General features: G+C 68.8%; 1 protein-coding gene and 1 long non-coding RNA gene across 4 annotated transcripts; one reads left to right on the forward strand and one right to left on the reverse strand.

Moving 5' to 3' along the window:
- Window positions 1–3,635: 3,635 nt before the first annotated feature.
- AKT1 (AKT serine/threonine kinase 1) lies at window positions 3,636–23,529 on the reverse strand. 3 transcript variants are annotated; one of them, XM_077910810.1, is made up of 15 exons: window positions 23,432–23,446; window positions 21,468–21,591; window positions 20,991–21,129; window positions 12,560–12,688; window positions 9,416–9,527; window positions 9,127–9,274; window positions 8,853–8,984; window positions 8,707–8,772; window positions 7,432–7,500; window positions 7,199–7,324; window positions 6,999–7,127; window positions 6,703–6,917; window positions 6,169–6,256; window positions 4,558–4,660; window positions 3,636–4,446 (listed from the first exon to the last, which is right to left on the reverse strand). In XM_077910810.1, the coding sequence occupies exons 3-15, from the start codon at window positions 21,034–21,036 to the stop codon at window positions 4,367–4,369; spliced, it is 1,443 nt and encodes a 480-aa protein (XP_077766936.1). In that variant the 5' UTR covers window positions 21,037–21,129; window positions 21,468–21,591; window positions 23,432–23,446; the 3' UTR covers window positions 3,636–4,366. The 3 variants fall into 3 exon arrangements, with proteins under 3 accessions (XP_077766936.1, XP_077766935.1, XP_077766937.1); XM_077910809.1 differs by lacking the exon at window positions 23,432–23,446 and adding an exon at window positions 22,061–22,550; XM_077910811.1 differs by lacking the exon at window positions 21,468–21,591 and having other exon boundaries at window positions 23,432–23,529.
- LOC144321237 (uncharacterized) lies at window positions 6,374–13,308 on the forward strand. Its single transcript, XR_013386995.1, has 2 exons — window positions 6,374–9,546; window positions 12,306–13,308. It is a non-coding gene; the product is annotated as an uncharacterized LOC144321237 (long non-coding RNA).
- Window positions 23,530–24,675: the final 1,146 nt, after the last annotated feature.

The following is a 24,675-nucleotide window of genomic DNA, read 5'->3' on the forward strand; positions in this document are numbered from 1 at the left end:
CTGGAGCAGCGCCCCACAGGTGGTGTGCTGGCCCCCTGGGCTTCCTGTGGGGTGTATAGATGGGAAATGGAAACGGGCATCCAAAGTCAAGCTACTGCAGCCCCTCCAGCCAGTGATGACGAGAGAGCATTTGGATCCAGGCTTTCTGACGCCAGAGTGCAGAACCATGGTGCCAGAGCAGCTGGGGCGGGACGGGATGTGATGTCCCACACTGCCCCTGAAATGCCACCACTACGTGCCCCCATCTGGGTGTCCACTTGGTTTTTCAGATGCCTGCGTGGCCTGGCTCCAGGTGACCGGACGGTCCCTGTTCTCCAGGGAGGGGTAGCCAGCTGCACCATGTCCTCAATGCATTTGGGGCAGTGGCCTGAAGGGAGGGGAGTTGACAGGAGCAGCAGTAGGGTGGCCAGGAAGACAGGAGAGGAAGCCAGGGGAGGTCACACAAGCAGCCTGTGGGTCTCCCTCTCCTGGTCCCTCCATCCTGGTCCCCACACATGGGGTCCCCTGCAGGGCAGATATGTCCAGGGATAGTGGGGTATGATTCTTAGAGGACACAGGGTGGCAGGCTGGAGCAGGGCCCAGGCTGTGACTTGCTACTGTGGGTGAAGCATCAAAACCACCAAAGTTCAGATGGGAAGGGCCACACACAGAAGAGGCTGATGTGCCATCGGGGCAAGGGGAACAGCTGTCCATCAGTCCTCATCATGGGACCACCTCCTCTCGTCTGGCTTCCTGCAGAAGCCCTGAGACCTCTCTCCAGGCGTCACCTACAGGCCATGGCCCAAATAAAGCACATCACGCTGGTCATTTGGGAAATGCAAATCAAAAGCGCAAGGAGACACCACCTCCCACCCATCAGGATGGCCATTAGTAAGAAAACAAGGGTTGGCGAGGATGCCGAGAAACTGGAAGCCTTGTGCACTGTTGGGAGCGTAAGATGGTCTGACCACTGTGGAAAACAGTGTGGTGGTTCCTCAAAAAGTTAAAAATAGCAATCTTGTATGATGCAGCCAGCCCTCCACTGTGTGTTTACCCAAAAGAACTGAGAAGGAACACGAAAGATGTATACACTCCCGTGCTCACTGCGGTGTGAGTCCCCGTGGCCAGAAGAGGGGAACAGCCTGTGTGTCCATCGACAGGCCAGGGGGTCAGCAGACCGGCCTGTCTGGGCCGCAGGGGGGTATCTAGCCTTGGGGAAGGAGGCCCTGACCCCTGCTGTGGCCTGGATGGACTGTGAGCATGTGGGGCCCATGACATGACCCGGGCATGGGAGGACCAATCCTGTGATCCCTCATGCTGTCCCTCGTAGAGTCCGATTCATGGACACAGTAGGATGGGGGTGCACCAGGGGCTGCGGTGGGAGGTGGGGGGTGGTCAGGGCTTCACTGGGACAGTTTGGGAAGGTGGGTGGTGGTGGTGAGAGCCGCACAACAGCAACTTGCTGCATGTAGAGCCACTGAGCTGCACACTTAGAAATGGTTAAAGTCAGGTCAGGGGCACAGTGGGTTATGTGGCTGATTCTTGGTTTGGCTCAGATCGTGACCTCAGGGTCCTGGGATTGATTCCCATATAAGGGTCCACATTCAGCAGGGGGTCTGCTGGAGAGTCACTCTCTGCCCTGCCCCCTGCTCACACATATGCATAGTCTCGCTCTCTAGAATAGCAAATAAGAAAATTTTTAAAAATTGCTTCTAAATTTTTTTAATTTTTTAGAAATTGCTTCTAAAGAGGCATGTGGTGTCATTCTGCATAATGACACATGTACCTATATTAAAGAAACAAACAGTTGACTCTTGAAAGCAGAAGTAATAGGAGTTTAGTTTTGACATCTGTGGACACAGAGCTTGGAAATGGGAGTGTGCCCTGCCCTGTTGCTGTGCATGGGGCCCCAACGGCACTTGGAAGGCAGATGGAGAAATACGGGGTGTGCGCTGGCCATCCCAAAGCCACGGGGCTTGGGGGCCCTCAGAGCTGCTCAGCCGGAGGGGCTGGATCCTTCCATGGACACGGAACGTCCGTGGGAAAACTGGTAAGCAAGCCAATAAAGGAGATAAGACAGATGTTTGGAAAAAGTCCTTTAATCCAAAGTCAGGCAGGAAAGATGAAAGGAGTGAGAACAAATGGGACCCAGAAGAGCAGCAAGAGGGTTCTTAGGCTCCGTCCCACCTCAGCCGCCTGCAGTGCGAGCAGCAGACCCAGCACCTTGGTCAACGACCTGAGGGCTGGTCAACTCCGTCTCTGCGCACACATCCCCGGGCTGGCCGCTCCCGGAGAGCAGGCCCAGCCCGACGCCCCCAGCTCTGCAGGGCATGCCCGCGGCAGCGCACCCCACATCGCCCGCAGCCCCCAGCTAGCTCTCACGCCTGCGGCAGTGGGTGAGGGGCAGCCCCGGGGCCGAGCACTGCTTCCCACCCCCACCCACGTCCCTCCTGAGGCTGCCCTGGGCTGGCAAGGCAGGTGGGGGGTGGGCCAGGAGAGGTGGTGCGGCCTCACTGCCCCCACCAGAGGCCCCCACCCACTTGCCGCCTGCACAGGCCTTGCTTGCTGGGACAAGCTGGGCCCCCAGGAGTTCCCTGAGGTGCCCATCTCCTTGCACCCTCTACTGCTCCCCCCCGCAAGTTCAGGGCGTTCATTCGTTCCTCAGCACCCCCCATGGGGTGCCATGGCCATGCCCTCGACCTTGACACCTGTCCTGGGACCAACGGCACCCCGCATCCCCTGTGGGAAGAGGTGAGCCACCTGGCAGCGGCTCCAGGCACCTCCCTCATCCCCCCACACCCGCCACTTGCAGTCACTGTTTGCTCCAAGCTTGAGGCCAATGGAAGCATCTCACTGGATTTCCTATTATTTCCTATAATGGACTTTTGCCTTTCCTCTTCACGGTGTGAAGTGTACCTAAAGTGCAAAGACCTTAATTGTGTCTAATGTCTTGAGGAGCCGCCGTAGTTTGCTCCCAGCGGCCGCACCACTTCACATCGCAGCGACGGTGCGCGGGGTTCAGATGGGATGCCCGTTTCTCTTACCTCTAAAGCTCCCTATACTATGTAACGTTTGTGTGTTTGTGGTTCTAAAAAAGCTGTGTACTCCTGTGACTGGGGGCTACGCCAGATGTGCCCCCCATGCGGCGCTCCCTCCAGCAGGAGGGGCAGCCACCCCACCTGGGATCACCTTGGAGTCCAGAGACGGAGGGGCCCTCACCCCCACCTCCAGGCCTATGCACCAGGACCTATAAACGTCCGGGCGTCCCGGCCACACCTGCAGGGGTGCGTCCCCGGGTGAGGAAGCCAAGGCTCGCAGGCACTTGGTGGACAGTTGGCTCTGCTCTGAGCAAGCGACCACCGGGCATCCACCAGGTGGCGCCTGCAGCGCGTCCCACTGGGTTCCTGGGCCGCATCTGGGCCACCTGCACCCCTCTACCTGGCAGTCCCAGACCTGCTGCGTGGCCTCCCCCAGGCCTCCTGGACTGTACGGGGGTGACACGGCTGGGCGTGTGGACTGCCGGGGCATGTCCCCGCTGCGTGAGCCCTGCCACGGAGGGCCGTCTTCCCTCAGAGGGTAGGCTGATCTGGGGGCGCCCCCCCGATGCACCGGCCGCCTCACTCTTTACCCGCCACCCACCAAAACCAGCCACAAAGTTGAAAAGCAGTGTTTATTGAAGAATTCGGAGGGAAAGTTTCATAATAGTAAAAATAGTAAAGTTGAATGTAAAAAGCGCCCCCGTGCAGCACAACGTCGGGCCGCGAGGCGCGGAGGGTGCTCCGAAGGCCCCTCCGAAGGGCACTGGGCGCACGGCGGGCCAGTGAAGCTGCTCCGGAGGACACGTGATACCTGGGACACCACCGAAGTGGGATGGCCCCAAAGGGACAAAAGGGGGGGAGGGAGGGGCTTTCTTGTCACTAAGATTAACAAAACCCCAAGATGCACGTGAATAGCATAATACACAGCAACGGATTGCAACGTCGTTCCTCTGCCTCTCGGGCGAGCCCGGCCTGGCCTGCCCCGGGAGGGGACCAGGCCAGCGTGCCACGGCCAGGCTGGGCCAGGACAGCCGGCGGGAGGGACGGGGGCCGCAGGCGCGTGGCTGCGCGAGGTCCTCAGCCTTTTCCTATGTGAGGCTAATCGTTCTGAAGGCCAAGGCCGTGTCTGGAGACCCGGATGAAATAAATTAGAGAAGCGCGCAGGACCCCTTCCTCGGGGCCGCCGGTCTTCCCATCCCCGGAGCAGGGCGCGGCTCCTCCCAGTGCATCCAGAACTAAACACGAAATCCTAACGGTCCTGCCAGGCTTCCTCCCCGACCCGGGGCCGGCGCGGTGGGCGGCGCGGTGGGCGGCGCGGTGGGCAGCGCGGCGCGGCCAGCCGGCCTTCGTCACGCCGTGCCGCTGGCCGAGTAGGAGAACTGCGGGAAGTGGGGCCTCCGCTCGCTGTCCTCCCCCTCCATGTTGTCACCTGCAGCCGGTGGGCGGGAGGCGCGCTCAGACCCCGGAGCACGGCTGCCGTGCCCGAAGGCCGGCCTCGCAGGCCCTCCCGCCAGGGAGCTGGGCGGGCTGCCCTCCTCACCTTGGTCGGGCGGCGTGATGGTGATCATCTGGGCCGTGAACTCCTCATCAAAATACCTGGTGTCTGTCTCCGACGTGACCTGAGGCTTGAAGGGCGGACTGAGCTGTGGGGGGCAGTTAGGGGCGGCAGGTTAGGGGCTGAACTCTGCCCTGCCCCTGGGGCCTGAGCTCTCCCCCTCCAGGAACCCCCGGGAACGGGGCTCTGGCACGGAGACGCACAGAGGGGGTGGCCCGGGCCCTGCACACGCGGCCCCGCCACTAGGGCCCACCGGGCCGGCTCCCGGCCACCCCGCAGCTGGCCCCGCAGCTGGCTGGCTCTGCAGGCCCAGGCCCCCGCGCAGAAGGCCACAAGTCCGTTCTCTTTTCTAGCTTTCATGACTTTCTGGTTCTCTGACGAGGTAGGAAGGAGATGAAGAGGGACTCCACAGGCCAGGATGGGCTCCCAGCCCCATCCTTGGGTGCCGTGCACACCCCTTCCTGACCAGAGAGCCACTGGCCCAGCTGCCAGGGGCTTCCACTCTGATCATTCATGATAAAGGGCCAGGCCCATCCCCACGGCCCCCGGACCCCCCACCAGGGCCAGTGAGTAGTATTCCCATGCAGTGCCTCAGGGGGACCCAAGAAGCAGCCAGTGCTGGGGTATGAGGTGCACGTGACATGCCCCAGATCCACACAGGGCTCCCAGGGCCCTCCCTGCCCAACCTCCCACCAGGAGAGGAGGCCAGGCCTTCCTCTGCATGAGCCCTCTGGGGCCTCGCCTGGCACAACGGGGAAGGGACAGTCCTGAGTGCACGGCCTGGCTGGCCTCATTGGTGGCTCCAGGACAACAGCGCAGCTGGCTGAGTTAGGCCGCGGAGGTTGCGGGGGGAACTGTAGGGGACGTGCCCGTGGGAGGGCCCCCCAAGCAAGCACTGCCCTGCAGTACTCCAGGGCTGCCCCTCGTGAGCTAGCAGGGGTCAAGGTTGGGCAGCAGCTGGGCTGTCGGAGGGCAGAGCCCGGTGGTGGCAGACCTCAGGGCAGGGTAGTGGCTGGGAGCTGAGCAGGGTGGGGGCGCCCCGTCTCGCAGACAGGGCGGAGGCCCACCCGGTGTGTGCGGCCTGCAGGGGAGGGGAGAATGGAAACCAGGTGGGAGTCTATTTGGTGACAGGTGTGCAGCACGCCCTGGTCCAGGCTTTCTGACCTGCTGGGCCACTGCGTCCCTCAAGTCCCTCAGAGGGCAAAGGACAGAGGAATGGGGGCAAGCGGCAGCTGCCTCGCTCCTGGGAGGCCTCCTGCATGCGCTAGGCAAGCGGGTGCTGTGCCCCGATCCCACGTGCTCAGGGCGGCAGGACGGACTATGGACAAGTGGAGAGAGTGGGAGGGCAGGGTTAGGGCCCCCGCTCCACTGCCAGGCTTCACGGGCAGCCTCAGGGACAGGGAAGCCTGAGGCCCAAAGCTGACAGGGCGCCGGGTTCGGGGAGTCCACGCCCCCACACTCCCTCTGGGGGTTGGACCGAGGGAGGACCCTGCGGGAGGACCCTGTGCGGGGCTTGGGAGGAAATCCCGCAGTGCAGACCCTGTAAGCCTGGAGAAGGGGTGGGAAGGGGGGAGATGCGCCAGGCCACCCACACACCTTCTTCTCGTACACGTCCTGCCACACGATGCTAGCGAAGAAGCGGTGCTGCATGATCTCCTTGGCGTCCTCTGAGCCCCCTCCGAGCCTGCGGAGGGACACGTCAGGGGCTGCCATGCCTGGCTCAGGGCTCGGGCCCCTCACCGGGCCCTCCTCCTGCTGGGGTCTCGGGGCAGCAGGGAGGACGGTGCAGGGGGCACAGCCTGGGGCTGGGGGGCACGGGAGAGGGGAGCCGGTTTGAGGGTGATGGTCCTGGGGCGGGGGATGGCACTGCCTCCCTGGGGGCTGTGGACAACACCAGGCCATGGGCCAGGCTCCTGCACGAGGAGGACGTCGGGGAGGCAGGTGCTGCCGGCAGGGCAGGGTCTTCCTGAGCAGGTGTGAGAGGCTGCGAGGTCCCCATCGGCCCTGGCCGAGGACGTCACACATCAGCCACCAGCGTGGCCCGGAGGCTGGCCCGCTGTCCCTGGGGGGCACGGGCACGGGGGTGGGGTGGCCCACCAGCCCCCTGCTGGCTCAGGGCCGTGGGCTCACCTCTGCTTGGGGTCCTTTTTGAGCAGCCCTGAGAGCAGGGACTTGGCCTCAGGGCTGAGCGTGCGCGGGAAGCGCAGCTCCTCCATGAGGATGAGCTCGAAGAGCTTCTCGTGGTCCTGGTTGTAGAAGGGCAGGCGGCCGCACAGCATCTCGTACATGACCACGCCCAGCCCCCACCAGTCCACCGCCCGGCCGTAGTCGTTGTCCTCCAGCACCTGGGGACGCAGGGGCGCGGGTCACAGGCCGCCCGGGGGACGCGGGGGCCCAGGCCCCCTGGGGACGCGGCAGGTGCGCACCTCGGGGGCCAGGTACTCGGGCGTCCCGCAGAAGGTCTTCATGGTGGCTCCGTCCTTGATGCCTTCCTTGCACAGCCCGAAGTCCGTGATCTTGATGTGCCCGTCCTTGTCCAGCATGAGGTTCTCCAGCTGTGGGGGGGCGGGTCAGTGCCAGCCCCACCCCCTGCAGCGCACCCCCCAGGCCGCTCCCGCCCGCCCACCTTGAGGTCGCGGTAGACCACGTTCTTCTCCGAGTGCAGGTAGTCCAGGGCCGACACGATCTCGGCGCCGTAGAAGCGCGCCCGGTCCTCGGGGAACACCCGCTCCCGGGACAGGTGGAAGAAGAGCTGCGGGACGAGGGCGTGACGGTGTGGGGGCTGCGGGCCGAGACCCTGCCTCCCGGGCGGGACCCCAGGGCTCAGGGCCAGCCCCACGCACGCCGCGGCCACCCTACCTCGCCCCCGTTGGCGTACTCCATGACGAAGCAGAGGCGGTCGTGGGTCTGGAAGGAGTACTTCAGGGCCTGCGAGGGAAGCAGAGCTGGTACGCGGCCCCCGGGCCCCGCAGGACGCCCGACGCCCACGGGCCGGTCTTGAATCTCAGGCAGGTAGGGTCCCGGAAGCTGGCGATCCTGGTGACCGCGTGGAGGCTTCCCCCGGGCTCGGGGCACAGCGCGGGACGGGGTACGGTCGGCAAGGGGAGGACACGCCTGGGCAGAGCTTCCCGGCCGCCCTCCCGCCCCGCACCACCAGCGGCCTGGCCGTACACGGACCGCGTCGTCCCCACAAGTGACTGACCCCGGGTCTAGCCCAGCCGCCGGGGAGGAGCCCCATCCACGGAAAACACAGGACAGGCTGGTCTCTACCGGCCACAGACTCGGGCAGCGGGGATAAGCTGTGCCCCGTGAGCCCTGTCCCCTTGGAGAACCTGCAGAGGGGGTGCCACCGCCAGGGCCGGGTGGGGGGGGGCAGCGTGCACGGACCCCGGAGGCCCTGTCGAGCGCGGCAGGGTGCTGTGGTCGTGGGGGTGCGCTGAGGGGGAGGGAAGGACACAGAGCCTGGACATGAGCAGCAGGAGCAAGGTGACACAAATCTGAGGCAAAGCCAGCATAAAGAATGAGTCTGGGCTAAAAAATGAGACCTTTAAAAATGTCGGTCACTTCTCCTAAGAAAACGTTTTAAGGAACAGAAACTTTAGAGAAGTACAGCCCCTTCCCTACTTTGCTCCTGCTTTGGATCAGGCGGTCCCCTGGGCTGAGGACACCCTGAGTAGGTGACGCGGCCTGGGGGTGGGGGGGAGTCCCAGGGAGAGCCCGGGTGGGGGCAGCGCCCGGCCAGACCCTGCAGGTGAGCGCGGGCCCATCCACACCTCCCAGGAGCTGGCCGAGCCCGGGACGGCGCTAAGGCTAACGGCTTTCCGGACGCTCCTCCTGGGCCGAGGGCCCCCCAGGATGAGACCCTCCTGGCTCCAGCCTCAAGGGGGGAGTAGCCGGAAGGGGGCGTGCAGGGCAGGCACCGGGGCTTGGGGTCCTCCCAGGGCCTCGGGCAGCGCGGGGGGAGGAAGATCCCATTCCGTGCACGGGGGCACAAACCACCCCCGCCTCCCGGCATCCTCGCAGGTGTGCCCACCCTCGGCCAGGCACGCGGGGCTTCCGCGGACAGGCTGGTGGCAGGGAGCCCCCGGCCCAGAGCCTCACCCCCGCAGGCAGCCCGGCGCCTCCAGGACTCACCGTCAGGAAGGGATGCCGAGAGTTCTGGAGAACACGGTTCTCCGTGAGCGTGTGGGCAACCTCGTCCTGGAAGACAGAGCCCGGTGAGCCCCCGCCTGCCCCTGCCCGCCCCCACACCCCGGCCAGGCCCCGGCCCCGTGCCCCACCTTGGCCACAATGACCTCCTTCTTCAGGATCTTCATGGCGTAGTAGCGGCCCGTGGCCTTCTCCTTGACCAGGATCACCTTCCCAAACGTGCCCTTCCCCAGCAGCTTCAGGTACTCAAACTCATTCATGGTCTGTGGGGCGGCGGGCAGGCACCTGGGGTCAGGGCGGCCCGGACCCCTCCGCAATCCCGCATCCCAGCCCTACTCCTCCCACAGGGCTCCCGGTGGCCACAATGGGGCGGCCAGGCCCCTCCGAGCTGGGGGAGCGCCTCACCACACGGTGCTTGGGCTTGGCCAGGGACACCTCCATCTCCTCAGCCCCCGAGTTGTCACTGGGCGAGCCCGACCGGAAGTCCATCATCTCTTCCTCCTGCCTCTTGAGCCCGTCGGCCACTGTCTGGATGGCAGTCGTCCACTCCTCCCTGCAGGGCCGGCACGTGAGGCCCCGTGACCCCGGCCTGGACACGGGGGACAGCGAGGCCTGGCTTCCCACAGGGCGTGTGCCCTCCCCACCAGGGAGCAGAGGCCCCGGCACCCAGCCGCCCCGTCCATCCATCTCATACCGCTCCTCGGGTGTCTCCACGTGGAAGGTGCGCTCGATGACCGTGGTCCACTGCAGGCAACGGATGATGAAGGTGTTGGGCCTGGGCCGCTCAGTCTTCATCAGCTGACATTCTGGGGGCAGGGCTGGCAGGTGAGTCTGCACCCCCGCACACAGGGCCCACCTGCCCCCGGCCCCGGGACCCCACCACCAGGTCATGCAAAGCCCTATCCCATTCCCATTCCACGCCTTGGCTCCCCTGCTTGTAAAACCAGGGGTGGGACCCCTATTCCAGTCCTGACACTGTGCTGGCAGGCAGTGAGGTGCCCCTGCAGGGCTGGCTGAGGCCGGGTCACCTCGGCCCCATGTCATCCTCTCCCCTGGTCCTTCGGTCTCTGAGCCCGTGCTGCATGCCAGGCAGCTCAACTGGCCGGAGGGAGGAGGAGGAGGGATGCCCCAGGGGCGGGGCAGAGGAGGGAAAGCAGCTGGCCCCCGAGCAGGAACCCCCTGCCATTTACCCAGCCCACGCCCCCCCCCCCAGCAGGGCCAGTCCCAGGGCAAAGGCCGGTGGGGACTCACCCTTCAGAGACGCCGCCTGTCCTGGGCAGGCAGCTGGAGGACATGACCCTCCCTGGAGGCTGCTCGGGCTGTACCCACCCCACACGATGGCATTCCCCCACCACCACCCGAGGCTGGGGATTCCAGGCGCATGGCAGGAACACGGAGACACATATCCAGAGCACGCACACACCTGGAGCATGCACAAACCTGGAATGTGTGCACACCGGGAGCTCATACACAGCTGAAACACACGCACACTAAGGAGCTCAGAAGCATGCTCATGGCCGGAACAGGCACACACTTGGAGCAGGCACACAGCTGGGATGCGTGCACACCGGGAGCTCACACAGCTGGAACATGCACGTGCCTGGAGCAGACACACAGCTGGATTGTATGCACACTAGGAGCTCATACACAGCTGAAACGCGGGCACACCTGGAACACACGCACACTAGGAGTTCCCACACACTGGAAGCTCACACACAGTTGGAACACACACACACCAGGGGCACGCTCATGGCTGGAGCACGCACACACCAGGAGTGCACACACCTGAAGCGGGCACACAGCTGGACCAGACACACAGCAAGAGCAAAACACACCAGGAGAATGCACACGCCTGGAACAGGTACACAGCTGGAGCACGCACACACCTGGAGCAGGCACACAGCTGGAGCACACACACACCTGGTGCAGCCACACAGCTGGAGCAGGCACACAGCTGGAGCACGCACACACCTGGAGCAGGCACACAGCTGGAGCACGCACACAGCTGGAGCACACACACACCTGGAGCAGGCACACACCTGGAGCACGCACACAGCTGGAGCACACACACACCTGGAGCAGGCACACACCTGGAGCAGGCACACAGCTAGAGCACACACACACACCAGTAATGCATGCACACCAGCAGCACAGGGGCTGTGGGGATGCACGAGGCCCCAAGAGGGGTGTGAGCCAGTCTGGGGTACCGCTGAGAAATTCTAGGGCGACGCTGGCCCAGTGTGTGTGAGGGCCCTAGCAACCTCAGGGGGGCCTGGCCGGGCTCGGCAGAGGTAAGGAGTGGTCTACCGGGGCTGGGCCTGGCCTATGTCAACATGGGGATGGGGGACAGAAAGCCTTGTGGCCTGTGTTCTCCGTCCCGCACACCTACCTCCCACTGGCTCATCAGAGACCACCAGCTTTTCCCAGGACCTAGGCGCCTGGTGTCCGTCCCACCCTGGCTTCCTGTGCCCCCACCCCTGGAATCCATCCCCAAGGAGAAGCCCGTAGCCACAGAGGCCCCCACCCAGCCACCTCCCCGGCTTCAGGGCCCCAGCCCCAGCCCCTCTGCATGGCGCCTGCCTCCCGAGAGCCTCTGTAGGCTCTCTGCCCGCAGGGAACATTCCCCAGGGCCCCCACAGCCCTGCCAGCAAGGTGGCACCCACCCCAGCCAAGGAGGCACTGGGCGGAGCCCAGCCAGCCACCAGGCTGCAGGGACAGGGGTGCCTACCTCCTTGGTCTCCCGTCACCCTGGAGCCCCTACTCTATGGCTGCTCCGAGGAAACCTGAAGACGCGGATGGGGTCAGGACTCAGTGGACCCGGGTCATGGTAAAGGTCCCCTGGGAGACCCCCAGGCAGGAGACTTACAGGGCAGGGGCTATGCTCCCCCCCGGACAGAAGCCCTCGGTGGGGGGCTACGCTGGCCATGCCCCTTGCCCCTACAGCACAGCGCTGGCTACACCGAGAGGGTGGGCAGGACAGCCAAGGTCCAGGACCGCCCAGCTCTATGTCCCTGCCGCCCACACGGAAGCCGTGAGTCCCTCCCCATCACCCCTGCCACCTCCCCGAGACTCTGGAGCAGAACCTGGGCCAGACGTGGGGGAGCTACAGGACCCCAGGCTCCCAGGCTGAATGGCAGGGAAGGCAGAGGGACCCAGAGCGTGGAGATGTATAAAGGAGACTAGGGTGGAGGCGGGCACCTCGTACCCTGGACGGCATCCCAAGACAGACCCAGGAGGTCTGTCAGTTCAGGAGCCCATCACTCATCCTCCCCCCCCACCGCCCCGGGCCGTGTCCCGGGTCAGCCCCGGGCGGCCCAGCTCCATGCCCAGGTCACCCGAGCCCCACAGGTGGGGTCGCACCAGCTGTCCCCACCCCTTGCAGGTACAGAGTAAGGCCACCGGAACACGGAGTTTAGAGAAAGCACCAGGCTTTCCAGCTTTGCAGGCTGCCCCAGGCCCCCTGCGTGGCACTGCCCCCCACAAACCACCACAGGGCCCAGGCCTCTGGGGGCTCCTCCTGGGGGGACAGAGGCTCCCGGAAGCCGAGTGCCCCTCTCGCACTCTCGTCCTGCCTCCACACCCAGACCGCCGTGAGCTCCAGGTGGCGTCCAGCCCACTTGCTGTGCCCCTCGGCCAGGCCCTCGGACGCCAGAGCAAGCGGGCCCCGGGACAGGTCCGGGGTGGCCCGCCTCGGAGCTCCCGGCAGCCAGAACCAGCCGCACGCTAGTTCCCACGGGGACTCAAAGCCAGCCCCGCCGCCCTGCCCTCCTGTCCAGCCAGGGTGGCCCCCGCGCCCAGCGGTGCCCAGCCGCGGCCCGGGGAGGCCGCACGCACTTACGTGCCACGGAGAAGTTGTTGAGGGGGGACTCTCGCTGCTCCACATCCTGGGGCCGCTCCTTGTAGCCGATGAACGTGCCGTCGTTCTTGAGGAGGAAGTACCGGGGCCGCCAGGTTTTGATGTACTCCCCTGAGGACACGGCGCGGTGAGGGGACGCGGCCGCCGGACCCTGCCCCATCCGCCCACGGAAACCCCGCTCCTAGCACACGCACCCAGGACACGCTAACCCGAGGACGCTGCCCTCGCTCCCAGCACGGCGGACGGGGGTGCCAGTGTGGCAGGGCTAAGGGCTCCCCCCACCCACCTGGGTCCGGCCAGGCGGCGGCCGCCAGTTACTGCAGGGACAGCGGCCCCCGGCCTGCAGGATGGAGCCTGGCGTGTGGCATCGAGGGGACAGCGAGTGGGACTCAGGGCGCCGTCTGCAGCAGCCCCCCGCCCCCGGGCCGGGCACTGGGACACTTGCCTCCCCGCCCCCTCCCCCCACCGTGCACATCGCGGGCATCATGGCAAAGCCAGGCCCAGGTAGGTGTCCGCGCACTCCCCGGGCTGCGACCTGCCACCCCTGACCCGCACGCCCACGGATGGGCTACCCAGGTACACGGGGAAGCGTTCCCCAAGTTTCGCCACATCAGCCATAAACAGGCGTTCACACTGAAGAACCAGAGCAGATGTCCTCTGCGATGTTCGAGCGACTGTCATTTTTCATACTGACACCCCGAAAAAAAAATGTTTCATTTCCATTTTGCCGAGCAAGGAGTTTGCACAGCAACGGAGAACTTACTAATTAGACAACTGCTTTATCGCAGGGGCCACTGGGCAGCAGGTGGGGGGAGGCCGGGTCCCCACGCTCTGGGCCGGGCCCTCCCTCCCGCAGGGCCCCGCGGCAGGGGCGCCGGCACAGGCCTGCTCAGGGCCAGGCACCGGGGGTGGGGGGGCTCCCCGCCTCACTGCCCAGCGCCTCCACCAACCCAGCGGCCTCTGAGACCCAGCCCTGGCTCCACGACACCTGGTGGGGGCCGGGGGGTCACCCCAGCCCTACGCGGCTGGCACAGAGGGATCCGAGTGAGGGCAGCGACCCGCCCGGTACCCCAACCGCACTCAGCGGGCCCTCCACCCCGATCCGCCGAGCCCCCAAGCCCGCGAAGACGGTCGGCTGGGAAGGCTGGGGGGTCCTCGGGGGCCCGGGACCCGCCCGGCGCCCCCACACCCCTTCCCCGCCGGTGCAGCGGGTGGGCCCGAGCGAGGCGGCCCCGGGCCGTGTGCAGCCCACCACCCGCGCGGGCCCGGGCGCGCGCTCCCACCCGCCTGCGCGCCAGTCTGGAGCTGTCGGCCCCTGATGGAGTGGCTCCCACCCCGCCAGCTGCCGCTCCCCGGGACGCTAACTGAGCGGGAGAGCGATGAGCGCCTCGCCCGCGCCGCCCCGGAAATCCATCTTGATTCACCAACTGCCGCCGGCCCCCACCGCGCCCAGCACCGCGCCCCGTGCGCGCAGCCGGCACGTGTGCGCCTGCTCAGCCGCACCCACACGCCGGCCGGGGCCTCAGTTTCCCCACGGGGTCCAGGATCCCTGGAACGGGGGTGCCGGTGCTGCAGTACCCAGGACTCACCCGGCCACTTGGCTGTGCACCTGCAGCACTCCAGCAGCCTTCACCCCACCCCGCTCCAGGGCCAGGAAGGTTCTGGAACCCAGAACTGGGGGAGGGGGGGCCGGGAGCAACGCTGGCAGGGTCGAGGCTGAGCCCTCCACCAGCCCCAGACCCAGGGCACCAAGGGCGGCCACGGTCGGCCCCCAGCTGTCCCCCCGCCGTGCCCCACACAGCTGGGGAGCAGGGACCCCGGGAGGCTGGAGCCAAGGCTCCGAGACTCGCAGAGCCCCTTCTGCCGGGCGGGGGGCCGAGGCGGTGCCAGATGCGCCCCGGGCTGGGGCTGCGTGGGAATGCATTCAGCCACACGTCGGGGCCCCGGAGCCCTCCCCCCAGCGCTGGGCTGACAAGGACGGAGGGAGTGGGGGACGCAGCCGCCCTGTGCCTGCCCACCGCTGTCCTCGGGGGCTGGGGCCGTGGGGTCGGGGCGGGGACACACACTCCAGCCTTCACTGCGGCAGCTGACGACCACGGACGCCCGAGTGCCGTCAGGGCGCTGCTCCCGACGGGGCCCCCGCCACTGCCTCGGGGAGACGCCTGCCCGCAGCCAGGCCACGACCCCCGAGGGCTCTCTGTCCACCGCGTCCACCCCACACGGGGTCTCAGCACAGCCCCGGGACCAGCCTCAGGGGCGCTCGGCACGGCTCACCCTGCACCCCCGCCACGAGCGAGGCGCCCCTGCCCGGACGGTCTGCCCCTCGCCCCCGGTGGCAGGCAGGGCGGGCGGCGTCTGGCTCCCCGCCCGGACTCGGCCCTCGGCCCTGCAGCCCCACACCCGCCCTCGGAGGCCGCGTCCTGCCCGGCCGGCAGAGGGGACTCCGCGCCCCAGCTTCACCCCACGCCCGTCCACCCGCAATAAGGGCTCCAGCTGCCCTGGTGGCACGGAGTGGGGTGCACGCAGACCAGGGCTCCCCACGTCCTATCCCCCTCAGGGCCCCACAGCCCCCGGCACGTGCCCCGCGCGTCCTACACTACAGGGGCCCTTCGGACACTGCTCATCTCGGAGCCAGCTCGTCCCCAGGGAGAGGCTGGGGACCCCAGAGGGAGGGGCTTCCTCGTAGGCAGCCCCGGCCCCCCGCAGCCCAAGTCACACTGACAGGACTTGGGGACGGCAGGGGCTGCGGGCCAGCGCCCTCCGGGCCACCCGGGCACGGGTCCCGAGCCGCACTACACCGAGGGCCGGCACCCACGCGGGGGGCAGTCGGGGGTCGCGCCGCACGCTCAGCCCAGGCCTGACGCCCGAGAGTCCTCCACGCCGTGACCCGGCCCGTCACCCCCGGGCCCCGGCCCACTCAGCCGCCACGCCCCGAGCCCCGCGAACGTTCCCTCCCAGTCCCCAGTTTTTGGGGAAAGTGCTAGATAAACACTTTGCCGCAGCAGCGGTGGCGGTGGCAGGCGGCGGCTGGCGGGGTGCCAGGCGGCGCCGAGCTGTTTCTCCACAGCAAAGCGAGCCCCAGCAGGCCCGGGGAGCGGGCGCCAGCTGACAGCGGCGACCGTGCGGTCCCCTGCCGCCAACACATCCATCGCGGGCCGACAGCTGCCGGGCGCCCATTTACCTTCTCCAGCACAGTGAGCAAACGGCCCCGCTGACGGCAGCCCATCCATCGCCGCCCGCCAGGAAGGGGCGGGCACGGGTCATCCCGGGGGGCCCGGCCTGCCAGGCCTCTGCCGGTGCAGCAGCCCACACACCCCCACTCACGCGGCCCCGGGCCTGGCAGGGCGAATCACGCCAACCCGCCCCGTGACCCTGAGCCGTCCCGAGGGCAGCGTTTGTAGGGCCGGCCCCCGGCAGGGCACGAGCGGCCGCTGGAGGAGGGCATACGCTGCCCTCCCGGAAGGCCCGCCTGGCGGGGGGGCTCCTTGTGCCCCCTGGCTCCCTGGGGAAACTGAGGACTCTCACGGTCACCGATGCTGAGCAGAGACCCGGTCCTGCGGGCCAGGCTGAGCTGCTCACGGGGCTTCGGCTCTGCCCCCACGCAGGCAGGCCCCCGAGTCACGGCCCGGCAGACACAGGCAGCCTCAGGAACACGGGAAGGCACTGGGGGCCGCCGGGCGCTCCCTCCTGCCCAGGACGGTGCCCCCCACCAACCTCCGCGTCGTCCAGGCCCACTCCCGGGCGCGGCCACGTGCCCATCACCCCAGCCGAGACGCCCCTCCAGCCGCCGTGTTCCCCGCGCACCCACCTCCTCTGTGGGCACCACCTACCATCGGCCAGAGGAGGGGCCGCCCTGAGTCCCAGCCCCTGGGACATGCCCACGAGGCGTGGTCCCTGAGCCTGCGCCCTGGTCCGGGGGCCCCCGCCCACACCTCGGGCTCACTGCTGGTGTCCTGCCCCGGCAGCCCGGAGACCCTCACCCACATCACGGCTCTTTCGGCGCCCCTCGGAGAGGCCACAGCCCCACTGCCCTGCGGCCAGCTGCTAGGCCCCTGCTCATCCCCCTGCGCACCCCCGCCCCCTCCCAGTGTCCCCCATCGAGCCAGCCACCGGGTCACCCGCCTCACCCTCACCTGCCCGCTCCAATGGACGTGCACCTGGCCCCACCGCAGAGGGGCTCGGGGAGGCTGGGTTGGGTGGGGGGTTCGGGGGCAGCCGCAGCCACTCCTCCGCCTCAACGAGCATCCTGGGGGCTGGGAGGGGAGTGGGCAGCCGCCAGGCTGTGGGTCCACCAGCTTCCCCCGTGTACGCCGGCCTCTTGGGCCACAGGCCTGGGGACGGGGACTGCGGTCATGGGGCCCCCCTGGGGATCTGGGAACCACATCCAGAGTCCGGAGACGCCACCTCAAGCCCCCGGGGTTGGCAGAAGCAGCATGGAGGAACCCCTCCCCTACAGGGCATCAAGTCTAACGCCCCGAAACACAGGCCAACTCCTGAAGGCTGGGGACGACACCTGACGGCGGGAGCAAGCGCGGGCCCGGCCACAGGGGATGCGCAGCTCCCGGAGCTGGCCCGGGGCTCGCCGCCCTCCCACCGCGGCCTGGGACCCCAGGGACCTGCGCCAGCCGAGCACAGGAGCCCCGGGCCGGGGCCGTCCGTGCCGAGCGACAGGAGCGGCGGGCACCGGGCCGCTGTGGGGAGCGGGTGCAGAGCCACCGCCACGGGCTCCGGTTACGGGGGGGCCTCGGGGGGGGGCGCTGGCCCCGAGCCCGGCCGGGTGTGCCTGGGCAGGAGGGACGCCAGGGGCGGCTGAGCCAGGGCCCACCCCACAGCGCTCCTCAGCACTTCTAGGAACCCGGCTGCTGCAGCCCCGGCTCGCCTCCCCCGAGAGCTGGCGGCAGGTGGGGGTCTGGGCGCGGCGCTCGGGGCCGCCCCCCCGCATCCCCCCCGCCCCCAGCCCGGGCCTCGCGCCCCTCCTGCATCAAGTGCGTGGTGCTGCCCAGGGCCCGCTGCAGGGAGCACGGCCCACCAGCACCCAGGCCCCTGCCCCGCCCCTGCTTGTGACCCCCCCCGGCCCACCCCCTGCACGGAGCCCGGCCCCCGCAGGGCAGCCCTGCTCAGACAGCACGCCACAGCACGGGCCCAGGCACCCAGGGCCGGCAGGCGGTGACCCCTCACCCCCCGAGCGAGTCACCCCAGCTTCCTCTTCTGTTGTTTGTTCTGCACGGAGAAGCCAACATGTTCACAAAACAGGAAACAGCCCCCAGTGGTGGTGGCCACGGCCACGGCCACACGCCAGGGCCAGCAGGCCCTGGAGCCTGGCTCCCGCCCCCAGGCCTGGACCCCTGCACCGAGCTGCCCTGGGGGCAGCCCCGGGCCCCCCACCCCACCCTGCACGGCACCAGCTGCCTCACGGACCGGGGGCTGCCGGGACCGAAGCCACAGCCACCTCGCCAGAGAAGCCGAGGAGGGGCAGCCCTGCCCTCCAGCCCAGGCCACGGGGCCAGGGGAGTGGATCCCCGCTTGCTTCGGTGTCCTGCCGAGCCCCTCACCCCGGGGGGCGGCCAGCCCCACCCCCTCCAACAAACAACAGCTGACCCCAGGGCAGGATGTGTTCTAGTGTGTTCAACAGGCCCATCCGCTGGCGAGGGCTCGGCAAAGCTGCCACCCCCTCCGAGGGGAGCCAGGCTGCACCCTCCACGGTCCCCCGCACCCACACGGGGCCCGCAGGACCAGGGACGGGGTAACGGACGGCGTCACCACTGTCCCCCACCTCAGAGCCACGTGGGGCACACAGGTAATGCCAGGGCCCCGGCAGGAAACAGGACCAGCCACAGCTGAGGGAGGGGCGGTGGGAGAAACACGGCCCGGGGAGCCCAGGCCCCACGTGCTAGGAAAGGGCTTTCCCGTGCCTGGAAAGGGCTCGGGGCACCGCAGGGCGGGGACAGGCCAGGGCCAGGCCTGCTGACCCCCGGCCACACAGGTCCCGGGAGCAGCGGCGCCTGCGCCCCCAGCGCAGCTCTCCCCCACCCCCCCCACCCCGCCACCCTCAAGCCCAGCTCCCAGACCGGGGGCCGCAGGCCAGCCGAGCACGCTCCCCGCGGGTCCCTCCTGGCCGATGGCCAGCCAGGGTCCGCGCGGGGGTGCCCGGGGCTCCCCGCCCAGGCCCAGAGCCCCCCCTCCATCCGCCCAGCTCCTCACTGCCTTCCTCCCCTCTCCTGGTCCCCCAGGTCCTGCTGGCCTGACCCCCAGGAGAACCACAAGGCGGCTGGGCGGACGGTGCCCACGCCGTCCTGGGCTCTGAGACTGGGCCCGGGGGACAGGGGAGCCCCAGAGCAGCTGCAGACACGCAGGCCGCGACCTTCGCGCAGGGTGGTCGGAAGACAAAACTGGACGCCGCAGGCCGCTGGCTAGACCTACACCCTGGAGCACGCGTGGGTTTTTAATTGTCAACCTTTAGAAATCAGGAGAATGCACATAAGGGAGCTTTGAAAATGCACATTTTTTGAGCAAAACACCAAGCCCACCAGCCTCCAGCAGCCAGGCCTGGGCTCAGGTGTCTGCTTATCACTCAGCTAACGTGCGTCAGAACAGCCGCCTCTGCTCAGGAAGCCCACCCGCCCCTGGGGTCCCCGTCGGCCCAGCCTGCCGCCCAGCCACCCAAGCCTTCAGCAGCTTGGGCTCACTCTCCCGGGGACCCGCTGCCCACTGGACACACGGGGACACTGAGGCCCGGAGGGCTTGCCTGGCCCCCGGAACGGGTCAGTGCAGGGCTCAAGCCCCGGCGTCCCCACCCAGGCCGGCCTCCCCGCTACCCACCACGAGCGCTCCGGCCTCGGCACGCGGCATCAGGTCACCCGGGAACAGCCCCAAAGTCACTCCCCACGGATGGACACCTGCCTCCCCACGGGGAGCTGGGACCCCCTCTCCTGGCCTGAGGCTGGGGCCTAGAGGCCTCTGAGGCTGGCTGCACCCTGACTGGAGGCCCCCCACAAGCCACGTGACAAATGTCAGCAGGCCGTGCCCTGCCACCATTCCTATCATTTACTGGGGGAGACCAAGGCCTCGCGAGCTCAACAGATTTGCCCTGGGTGGGGAGGGGTCACAAAGCGACCAAATCAGATTCAAACTCAGCTCTCCGGATGCCCCCTGGCCCGACACCCCACAGCCCCTTCAGGAGGCACACGCCCTGAGTAGCAACCGAAAAGGCACCCCTGCCCCAGCCCGGCTGGCAGGGGACGTCCCCGTGCCTGGGTCAGGGGCCCTGGACAGCCCCGAGGCCCAGGACCTCCTGGGTCAGCCCTTCATCTAATAGTCGGTCGGCAAACGCTTGTCAAGGATGAAGAGGCACCGGTCCCACGAAGGGGACTGTGGACGCGTGCTGCTGCCAGGCCCGGGGCGGGTGAGGGGGAGGGCTGGCCAGGGGTCCTGGGGGGCCGAGGAGGACGGAAGCGGGGGGGCCGGGTTCTTAGGGGAAGCTAGGCGGAAGGGCTCCCCCGGACCGCAGGGCCCTGAGCGTCCTGGCCTGTCTGCAGTCCCCGTGCAGCGGCCTCCCTGCAGCGGCCACACAAGCTCTAGAAACACAGCTGACCACATCCCTGACCCTGCGCCTCGAGCGCTCGGCAGCCCCAGCCCCTCCTCCCTGCCCCTCCGCGCCTCCCCCCGCCGCTCCTCCGGCTCCCCGGCCTGCTCCGCTGGGGAGCCCCTGTGCACCCTCCAAAACCCAGACACCTGCTTTTGCCACGCCCCCTGGCTGCTCCCCATGTCTGAGGATCCCCCTCCCCACAGCCCGTGGGACGCTGCGGTGGGACGGGGCACCCCCCTGCCATCTGCTGCAGGACGCGCACGAGGAGTGGCTGACTAGCCAGCTGGGGTCACCAGAGCCTGGGCAGGAACAGGTCCGGAGGAAGAGGAAGTGGGGTGGGGGCAGCTAATTCCCGCTCTGGGCCAGGAGACAGTCACTCGCCAGGGGCACCTGGACGGGAGGCCAGTCCGTCCGCCGCTACCCATCCCGGAGCAACAGAGGGCCGCGGGCCCGGGGCCCCGTGGGTGCGGACAGGGCAGGCCGGGCGGGCGCGGGCCAGGCGGCTCGCTGCTCCAGCACATGCACGCCCCGTGCCGGGCCCCGGGGTGGTGCGGAGCCCCCCCAGCCCAGGCCCGAGGCGGGCAGCAGGCCAGGCGCAGCACCTCAGCCCTGGCCTCAGGAGCCCTCGGGCAGTGCCCCGGGCCGCCAGCGAGCCAGGCCTTGGACGCGCCCCAGTGGCCTCCCTGCCTTCCAGGAAAGCGGGCAGGGAGGTGGCGGTGGCTCTCCCGCCCTAGGGACCCGGCCAGGCGGCCACTACGCCAGCCCGGCCACCCGAGGGGAGCCGGCCCCGGGACCCCCGCCCCAGCCCCAAGCCCCGCGGGCACTGACCTCTCTTGTGCAGCCAACCCTCCTTCACGATGGCCACGTCGTTCATGGCGCCCTGCTCCAGCGGGCCGGGGCCACCCCAGCGCCCCTCGCTGGCCCCTCTCAGCAGGGTCTCCCCGAGGCCAGCCGGCGTACCCAGCCTCTGGAAAAATCAAGGGGCAGCGTGTGAGGTTGTGTCCACCCCTCCAGCCCCACGGTGAGGCCAGGAGGCCCTGCGCACCCAGGATCCCCTGCGGGGTCCTCCCACCCCCTCACAGCCCTGAGCCACAGCCACTCCCCATGGCTCCCACCACGGCCCCCGACAGAGTCCAGGTTACCAGCCCTGCTCCCTGGGGCCGAGGCTGCAATCCCCCTGCCACCCCTCTCTGACCCCCAGGTCCCCAGGGTCTGCTGGCCCTCCTATATTCCCACTTCCCCCCGCCTGGCCACAGACCATTCCCCACCCCAGAGGCCCTCCGGGTATATCCCAGCCTCCCTAACCTGCCACCTCCTCCAGGCAGCCCCTCTGACTGCTCTGGTCTATGCTGCTTGGCCTCTCCAGGGCCCTGGTGAGTGCCCCTGAGCTCCCTGCCCACAGGCCGGGGTTCCTCCTTCTCGCCCCAGACTAGGAAAGAGGAGAAATTCAAACAGAACAAAGTAGGGCCAGGAGACCAGGCGGCTGGCGCAAATGAGAGCCCGGAGCCCTCCAGGGTGACATAAAATACCTCCCCCCAAGAAACCCCAAGCCCCTCCTAAACCACAGCACCCCTGCCGGTCTGAATCTGGTTCATTCATCCGGCCAGCACGGACCAGGCATCTCTGGTTTCGCCAGGCTCGGCCCCGGGGACAAAGAGAGGTTCACATGGTCCCATCTGAGAAGCACCCAGTCCAGGCTGGTCACAGACCCATAATTACAGCATTCAGGAGGCAACAAATGGGGGGGTGCTCTAGACAAATGCAGAGGCCCTGGCACCCGCCCTGGCCCACCAGCAGCCTTCCCTGGAGCAGACACTCTGGCCATTGAACCTGAGGGGCCCTCCCCGTCGCTCCCTGCTGGATGAACTCCTAGGCATCCCTCAAAACCCAGTTCACACCTTCACCCACTCTGTGCGTCCTGGGAGAGAGCACTCTTCCTGGGCGCAGTCCTCTGCGAGCCCTCCACGCGAGCACTGCCGAGGGCAGCCCGGGAGCCTCTCGACTCGGGGACCTCGGGCCCAGGACGCCAGGGGACCTCCGCAGCGAGCCCAGCTCGGCTCTTCCTACAGCTGCCTAGGCACCCTCCGGCCACGCACCTTACCGGCCTCCTGGGGCAGGGTGGGGACCCAGGGGAGGCTGCTCTGAACCTGCGGTCTTAGGCTAAATTTAGAAGAGCGAGAAGCCCCCGCTGGCTGTGTGTACCGCCAGGCCAGGGAACACACTTTGCCCAGGGAGAAAGTGCCCAACGGGCCCCGCAGGCCACCGGCAGCCGAGCGCGGGGAGCAAGACCTCCAAGGACAGGGCTCCGAGCCCCGAGCCCCGGGGCAGGCCGGGGCCCCTCTGGGGACACAAGTGGGCGTGGCCTGGAGGCAGAGGGCTGGCCTCGGAGACCTCTGGATGTCCCCCGCCCCCACCCTGGCCTACGTGGGGCCGCGGCTGACAGAGTCAGACAGCTGTCGAGCCCCGCGTGTAAAAATATATCTGTGCACACACACAGGCTGGTGTGCATCTGCAGAGAAACGCACGCAGCAGGCCAGCGCGGCAGCCTCGGGGCGCACTCGGGGCGCACGGCCGCAGGGACGGGGTCCCCGTTTCCCACGGCTTCCGGACCCCAGGGCCTCCACCCCGAGGGCTGCTAGCGTCGTTATTATTTAGGGGATGGCTCAGGAGGCGCTGCCTGCGCTCACAGGGCCCCTTCCTCTGCCTCCAAAGGCCGCCGTGGGGCCGCGGGCTCAGCTCGCGCAGGGCAGGGGACCCAGGCCCGCCAGGCGCCCCCGCCCTCCCCTTGCACCGGGCTCGGGGCACACCCGGGCCCCCGCCCCCCGACAGCGCGCAGGAACCCCCGGCCGGGTGGGCGGCGCCCCCGGGCCCACCGCTCAGGCGCAGGCTGCAGGCCCGCAGCGGGCGCGGCCCACAAAGGCCGCCGGGCACCTCGCCATCACGTACAACTTTCCGTCTCGCGGCCGCGGAGGGCTCCGCCGCGGGGCCCCCCGCAAACTCGCCGCGGCCGCCGCACCCCGCGAGCGCCCCGCGCCCCGCGCCCCGCGGCCGCCGCCTCCAAGGTCAGGAGGGAGGCCGGGCGCACCCCGCACCCCGCACCCCGCCGCCCGCCGCCCGCCGCCCCGGCCCGGCCCGGCCCGCGCCCTCCCCGCCCAGGCCGCGCTCGGCCACTTCCTGCTCCGCTCCCCGCCCCCGCCGCGCCCGGGCCGCCGCCGCCAACAAAGCGCCCGCGGGAGGAAGTCGGGCCGGGGCGCGGGCGGGGCACTCACCGGGCGCCTCCGGGCCGAGCGCGGGCCTAGCCGGGCCGCGGCCTCCGGCGCCCGCCGCTCCGCATCCCCGCGCGCCCGCCGGGCGGGGCCGGGCTGGAGGCCGCGGCGGGCGGGCGCTGGGCGGGCGGGGCTCCGCGCCGCCGGGCCCGGTGCTCGTGGCGGCCGCCGGCTCGCGTCCCCCGGCTGCGCTGCTGCGCTGGCTGCGCTGGGCCGCCCGCCCGCCCGCCCGCCCGCCGCGCTCGTCCCGCCGCCGCCGCCTCCGCCTCCGCCGCCGCCGCCGGCCCGCCCTCTCCCCGCCCCGCGCCGCCCCGCCCGGCCGCCCGCCCACATCCGCCTCCGCCGCCCGGGGCGCCCCCGGCGCGGCCGGGGCGAGGGCGCGGCGCCGGGAGCGCGCGGCAGGCGGCAGGCGGCGGCCCAGGCTCCCCGCGGCCGCGTGCTGCCCGGCCTCAGTTTCCCGGCGCGGCCCGGTTCCGCCGCGGCCGGTGGGGCCTTCCCGGGGCTCCTGCCCCCGTGCGCGGGGGGAGGATGCCCGGGGGGGGGGGCGCAGCCGAGGTGACCCTCAAAGGCCCGAGGCACGACCCGGCCCCCCCATGGGGCCTGGGACCCCGGCTGCAATGCGCGCTCGGGACACGGGGGCTGCGGAGGGAGGGGTCCCAGGCCCCCGGGCTGCAGAGCCACCTTGCCCTGGGCACGACCCTCCATCCCTGGCCGCGCCTTCCCAGAGCTGCCCGTGGCCCCGAAGCAAGACACCGACAGCTCTACAGGAGCAGATGGGGGGCTTCCCACGGTGACAGCGGGACAAGCGGGCCCCAGGGACTGTGGCGGCTTCCAGCGCACACCTGGCGGGGGGTGCCTGTCCTGGGCTGGGACAGACACCCGGAGAAGGGCTGTCAGAGGGCAGCCCAGGCCCCTGCCCGCCGCCCCGTGGGGCCCCGGCCTCCCACAGTCCACCGGGCAGGGGTGGGCAGCGAGGCGCGGGCGAGGCGGGAGGACACTGCAGATGACCCCTCCCCGGGCCCTGCACTCGGCTAGAGCCAGAGATTTCTCCAACAGCTGCCCCTCCCCCCACCCCTGAGGCCTCCAAGTCTTAGCGATCCTTTTGTGAAAGGAAAACTCCGCGAGTTACACTCCTGCAGCGCGTGTGTTCTGTGGGGGAGAGGGCCACTTCGGTTCCTTATCCAGGGTCAGAGTTCCGCCCGGGGGTATAGATACTTCATCTGGGTCAGAGGCAGGTGCAGCCCAGC

Source organism: Canis aureus, chromosome 9 (genome assembly GCF_053574225.1).
Source record: "Canis aureus isolate CA01 chromosome 9, VMU_Caureus_v.1.0, whole genome shotgun sequence".
Classification (NCBI taxonomy): Eukaryota; Metazoa; Chordata; class Mammalia; order Carnivora; family Canidae; genus Canis; species Canis aureus.

Excerpts from the sequence above, each read along its gene's own strand:
- AKT1 (XM_077910811.1), bottom strand. The coding sequence starts at position 21,036 with ATGAACGACGTGGCCATCGTGAAGGAGGGTTGGCTGCACAAGAGAG. Across the intron at positions 9,275-9,415 it reads GTGGAGACACCCGAGGAGCG|GGAGGAGTGGACGACTGCCA; the intron begins GTATGAGATGGA and ends CCGGCCCTGCAG. Across the intron at positions 4,447-4,557 it reads CATCACGCCGCCCGACCAAG|GTGACAACATGGAGGGGGAG; the intron begins GTGAGGAGGGCA and ends CACCGGCTGCAG.